Source organism: Panthera pardus, unplaced genomic scaffold (assembly GCF_024362965.1).
Source record: "Panthera pardus isolate Hobbes unplaced genomic scaffold, ASM2436296v1 HiC_scaffold_12, whole genome shotgun sequence".
Lineage (NCBI taxonomy): Eukaryota > Metazoa > Chordata > Mammalia > Carnivora > Felidae > Panthera > Panthera pardus.
In genome coordinates this window covers 54,563,722-54,570,362 of record NW_026526677.1, presented here as the reverse complement: position 1 = coordinate 54,570,362, position 6,641 = coordinate 54,563,722, and the positions used below count along the sequence as shown (strand labels likewise).

General features: G+C 37.9%; 1 protein-coding gene across 1 annotated transcript; it reads left to right on the top strand.

The window, feature by feature from the left end:
* The first annotated feature begins 4,656 nt into the window (after window positions 1-4,656).
* On the top strand, window positions 4,657-5,629 carry LOC109267072 (olfactory receptor 51G2-like). Its single transcript, XM_019449577.2, has one exon. It carries the CDS (start codon window positions 4,688-4,690, stop codon window positions 5,627-5,629), a length of 942 nt encoding a protein of 313 aa, XP_019305122.2. The 5' UTR covers window positions 4,657-4,687.
* The last annotated feature ends 1,012 nt before the right edge of the window (window positions 5,630-6,641 follow it).

Below are 6,641 nucleotides of genomic sequence, written 5' to 3'. Positions count from 1 at the left end.
TGATTACATATTACAATATATTAATGATTAATATATTGTAATATGACTTTCATTGTAGTGATAGTATCCCTATCACATCACATAATTATGATCCCTTTTGTGTAGTTTAAATAATTAAGATCTAGTCTTTTCAGCAAGTTTGATGATTGTGATATAATATTGTTGTCTATATTCACTCTACTGTGCATTAAGACCTATAGATCCTATTTACTCTAATAACAGGTTTGTATCCTTAAATATTATCTATCCTATCCACACCCTCCTCCTCTCCCAGCCCCTGGTAACCAACATTTTACTATGTGCCGTTTGCCCCAAGCGTAATTGACTGAGGCTTACTTTATTTATTTGTTTGATCATTAATTCTATTCATATAGAGGTTTATTGTACATTTTAGGAAAATCTTATATAGGCACTAACATTTTAGAGCAGGAAGATACCAAAAAATCAGATTTTGGAAAAGTGGAATTTCATGGGGCAGTATAAAGAATATATTTGGAGGCAGCTACGGCATCCCTAAAAACCAGCATGAAGTCATGTTGCCCTCCATTGAGATTTTATTGGAAATTACTTGAATTGATCTGACATTGAAGATAGTGGGAACAAAATGATGTATTCTGAGAGGTAGTTTACTCTGTGAATAGAGAAATGTTGGTAGATACATTATGAGTTATGATCAAAAGAAAAACCAAATCGGTCTCAGGTGATGGCACCTGCGTAACTGAGGTGACTTTCCTAGTAGTGAAGGTGAACAGCAGTGGAAATTGGGCAAACCCATCCTCTACTCTCATGTCTACTGCTCGTGTAATTTTGGAATGAACAGATAAAACTCCTTTTACAATAGGACCTTCATTTCTTTGCTAGATAGTGAGGACATAGGTGTGTAGCTCTTTTTGTATTCTACCACACTTTCGTCTTTACGATTTAGTATAATAGCTCAGGATTGTTCAGAGGCAGATTTGTGGGCCAGAGTAAATAGGACATTTTGCTGGATGAAGAGAGTAGGATGTCTACCCTTCTATCAGATTGCTGGTAAAAGCGTTAAGTATTATGGACTGCCGTATATGAATCTCATAGCTCTTTATTGTTTATAATAAATTTACACTCTACACACAAGTTTTCGCACTCCTCACAGCGGCTCAACAAAGTGGGTTTCAAAGTGGGAGGACTACTGTGATTTTCCCACCATTCAACAACTAGTAACTGCTGTCTCTGGTTATTCAAAGCACAGGCTTTTTTAAGTACATTATTCTGACCAAGTCCATTGCTTTTCCCCATCAGATTATCCCAGGGACACTGCTCAATTGCTGCCATATCTGGACTCCCAGTTTGGGAATTTGGCACAATCATCTCCCTTCTCCGAGCAGGAACAAAAGCTCCAGTGACATTTATCCTCCCTGAAGGTTGCATTAAGAAAAGAAATTGGCCCTGAGAGGATGGCTAGTGAAGAAAGGGAGTGCAGCTTGGAGTAGTCAAAGCCCAGAAGTGTAGTGCTAATAAAGCGCTTCGTTGGACAGAGTCAAAGATGCTGAAAGCAAACCTGTTGTCTTGGGTCTGGAGTTGCTGAAGGAGAAATGGATGCCTCACCCCAGACATCTATGCTTCCTTGAAGAACTATCTCCCTTCAGATACATTATGTTTTTTATTCTTCTCTTATGTCCATATTCAGTGGCTTGGTCTACCTGCAACAAGTCCGCAGGTCTGGCAGACTGGAGCCCAGCAAATCTGTAACAGGGTGAATGGCTGCTTACACTTGAAGATTTAGGTATGTCTAAAGTAAGGCTTCTGAAGTGAGAGAAATGGGCAGGAGATTAGTACCTAATGTATTTGAAGAATCCAGGAAGTAGGAGAGCAAGTCAAGAGGTAAGACTGGCCATTGTACGTGTGAATTCACAGTTTTAGGATAGGTCAGAGGTACAGAGTATCATTTCCCCAAAATGAGCCAGAGTATCATCCTCAAGGCTGCTCAGAAGAGCCCTGGGACTGTAAACTCATCTGTAGGTGTAGAGAATGCACATAATGGGAACCCATGTACTGAAATCTCTGTTCTCTGAAAAACTGATATTAACTAAAAATTATGTTAAAATGATGATGATAATGCTCATGGTGGTTTGTGTATCTCTTCTATCTTATTCTCACATATATCTTACACAATTAACAATATTATGAGCTAAAAAAATGAATTAGGCAAAATAATTCTCAAGAGAAACCCTGAGGAGTAATATCTTTATAAGTGGTAACTTGGGTACCCTTGGTCACACCTGCCTTTGGGTCACTGTTATATTTGGCTGATATGCTTAAGATTGTCACTACTTCAGCACCTCCCTTAACATTTTGCTTCACTTAGCCCAAAGTATCTCCCAAAGGTCTTAACACTTTTTCTTCACTTAAGCTCAAAGGTCTCAGATTCTGTGCCAAGCATTTTAGATACATTTTCTTGAGTACTTTCTGAAGTAAGACAATACAGTTCCTAGTTTTTTGTTTTGTTTCATGCTCAAAGAAGTTTAGTAATGTGTCCAAAGTGATAGAGGTAGTGAATGACAGCTGTCATCAGTCTTCTTCTGACTCTAGAGGAGTAGCTACTTGAGAGCAGGGTGCCTGTACCTACATCCAATAGACCCATTTATGGAAGACGGATTATGAATATCTGAAGTGAAAGGAGTCTTTAAAATGAGGCAGTAGGAGAAAGTGATCTAAGAGGGAGGACTTGGCATACTTGGGCAGGATGAAGTCTCTGAGGATATTGAAAGATTTAACGGAAGGTATAAAGGAAGAATAAAATAAGTGTGCACAAATGCCAGGGTGATGACAATTATTGTTTAAGTGATGTTAAAGGAGACCAGGAGAAGACTGTAACATGATGAGCTAGGACAATGAGGGAAGTATATTAAGACTAGTCACCTAATATGTTATAAATAGAATAATATATAAATCACAAGATGAGGATATGTAAAGCAGTTCTGCTCTTCATTGTTATCTTTCTGAAAATGGAAGGAAGATGGTTTCAGAGTGGAAAAGCTCCTGTGATCACTGTAGGTGGTTAGGGAATTACTTACTTTTATTAAGTCTGTCAGAGAAAACTATGAACTGTAATTGTATTAGTGGAACAAGATATGTTGGGGGCCACGTGAATTTTGGAGGAAGTTTGACATCAGATATGCTAAGTGAAAAAAGTATTTTTGATGTTTAGTGCCTAAAGTAACTGGAATTGGGTGGCCATCATGTTGCTAAGTAATCAGTCTTTAGGGTTCCTAGTAGAATACCTCATCTTCTCCAGTTCCTGATAAACTCTGCCTCTTATGTTCCCTACAGCACATTCCATCTGCTGGGTACCTGAGCCCTGAGCACTAAAGCTCTTTCACTCTTCTTATAATATGCCATGTGTTCTTTTTTGGTTATTGCTAGTTTTATTTTTTTTTAAGAAATGTTTTCTCTGTCTCCTTGCTCCATTAGCTATCCTTCCAAATTTTCTAGGAATAATTTCCCTTTTGACAACTCTCTATGGAACCCAATATACCACTAGCCCCTGGACACACATGCTTCAGATTTATCCTAACAAAACTGAATTATTCTTACATGCTAGTTTCACAAACTATTCCTGAGGTCCTTCTGAATTTTTGCTTTTTGTTTGTTTCAATAGATGAAACCAAAATCTACCAAATAACTCATTCCTACCATATGATCATGAACCAGTATTTTTTTCTCTATATACAACATTTATATCCATTTATCCTTTATTATCCCACATATTACTTTCATCCACTTAAAAAAATACTACAATAGCCTTCAAAATGATTTCCATGCCTTCTCTTTTGCCAAACTTTAGTCCATTCTTTACATTGGTTCTTGTTTGACAGCAATATAATATAGGTCTGTTTACAATATATTGTTTACTTTTTATTAAAATGACTATCTTGCATCTTCTAAGATGAAGAGGGAGTTCTTTATATTTATACATAAGTTCATTCAGAAATTCTGGTCTATTTTTTTTTTCAAGCTCTTTTTTTTTCAATATATGAAATTTACTGTCAAATTGGTTTCCATACAACACCCAGTGCTCATCCCAAAAGGTGCCCGCCTCAATACAATTCTGGCCTATTTCTATTCAGTCTGCACCTCAATACCATCTGAAGAGCCACCCTATCCTAGTTTTGCTGAATTATATTCATTTGCACTCAGACTTGTAATATCTTCCTGCACTTGTCTGGGAGTCAATCAGCACAGAATGCCCAATACAGCCCTTTGTTCCCATCCAGCTCATATTTGTCATTTGAGACCTAATTCAAGAATCACCTTCAATAAATCTTCCCTGACATATTTGGGTCAGGTTTCTTTCCTTTTACTGTGTTTTTTTAGGCCTTATATTAAATTACTTCTTTAATTTTAGCTTTATTTTCTAGGTTATAAGTATTTGAACACAGTTTTTATATATTTCTCTATATTATAGCACTGTCAATTTTCCTTTTATAAACTATGTTCTCAATAAATATACAGTGATGAAAGAATAAATTAACTGGCAAAATAATAAATACAGGTAGTAATTATACACAGTGACCAAAGGAATGATTGGAAAGAGTCCATAGAGTGCAGCATGCGTCAGAGCATTGCTGTTTCTTGCAATATTGACTGTACCCGAATTGTTCCAGGTTCTCATCTTCCCACTTAGACTGAAGACACCTCCATCACCACAATGTCTGTCTTCAATAGCTCTGCCCTGTACCCTCGCTTTCTCCTGACAGGCCTCTCAGGCCTTGAAAGCAGATACAGCTTGATTTCCATCCCCATCTTCTTGGTGTATGCCACCTCAATTGCAGGAAACATCACGATCCTACTTATCATCAGAACTGAGCCTTCCCTCCACCAACCAATGTACTACTTTCTATCAATGCTGGCACTTACTGACCTGGGCCTATCTACTACAACCTTGCCTACGATGTTCAGCATTTTCTGGTTCCATGCCCGGGAGATCTCTTTTAATGCCTGTCTGGTCCAGATGTACTTCATTCATGTTTTCTCAATTATTGAGTCAGCTGTGCTGTTGGCCATGGCCTTTGACCGCTTTGTAGCAATCCGAGAGCCCCTGCGCTATGTGGCCATTCTAACCAATGGTGTGATCACTGGGATTGGGTTGGCAATTGCTGGAAGGGCCTTGGCTCTGGTCTTTCCAGCTTCCTTTCTCCTAAAGAGGCTTCAATATCGTTCTGTCAATATTCTCTCTTACCCATTCTGCCTGCACCAGGACCTTATAAAGACAACTGTATCCAGCCGTCGGGTCAGCAGCATCTATGGCCTCATGGTGGTCATCTGCTCCATGGGACTTGATTCAGTGCTCCTTCTCCTCTCCTATATCCTCATCCTTGGCACAGTATTGAATATAGCCTCCAAGACAGAGAGGGTGAAAGCCCTCAACACCTGCATCTCCCACATCTGTGCTGTGCTCACTTTCTATACACCAATGATTGGGCTATCTATGATCCATCGCTATGGGCAGAATGTGTCCCCAATTGTCCATGTGCTCATGGCCAATGTCTACTTGCTGGTCCCACCCCTCATGAACCCCATTGTCTACAGTGTCAAGACCAAGCAGATTAGGGATAGAATCCTCAAGAAATTCAAGCAACAGAAATTTTAGGTGAAAGAGACTCTAAAATATAACTTCCTTCCCAGTCCTTTTATATTTATGAATGCATTTCATATTAATGTAGAATTTTGAATTTAAATATTACTAGTAACATTTTGCTTTTAAGATAGTAGATATAAACCTCAATAATAGTAAGCTCTGTTGAACACCTGAAACTACATAACACTGTATGTTAACTACACTGGAATTACAAAAAAAAAAAAAAGTTAAGGCCTTTGGGAGGTGATTAGGTCATGAAGGTGGAGCCCCCATAAGTGGGATTAGTGGTCTTATAAAAAGGCTACAGAGCTCCATTGCCCCTTCAGCCGTGTGAGGGCACAGTGAAAGGAGGGCCATCTATGAACCAGGATGTGGGCTTTCACCAGACACCAAATCTGTAGGCACCTTTATCTTGGACTAACAGCCTTCAGAACTGAGAAATAAATGCTTGTTGTTTAGAAAAATATATGTGCAAATCCTGTATTTTCAGCATAGAGAATAAAGGCATGGTTTTGTTTTGTATGTATGTTGACATACTAGGGAATATGGTCACTAAACCCAGGTTAAGCTATTCTTAGCAGAAGTACATAACTTATCTTTTAATAACTAACAATAAATGTGAAACTAAGAGTCATCAAATCAACAATCTAATGAAGTTGTTTATTATATTTTGGGAAGGTCCTCCATTTCTGAAGAAAATTTAGGTTCCAAGATGGCTTTTGATCCGTCAGTTACTGAAAGAGAGCTATTAAAGTCTCAAAATATCATAGTGGATTTGTCTATTTCTCCTTGTCATTCTATCATTTTTATCCTGAGTATTTTGATTCTCTGTTGTTAGGTGCATAGACATTAAGGTTTGTTATGTCTTTTGGAAATCACTTTATCAAAATATAATGCGTTTTATTTATCCTTGATAATTTTTCTCATTTTAAAGTATGTCTTTTATGAAATTAATATAGCTTCTCTAGCTTTCTTTTGATTAGTGTTAGCATGGTATATCTTTCTCTATTCCATAAATGTATAA

Coding starts and splice junctions, on each gene's coding strand:
- LOC109267072 (XM_019449577.2), top strand. CDS start 4,688: ATGTCTGTCTTCAATAGCTCTGCCCTGTACCCTCGCTTTCTCCTGACA.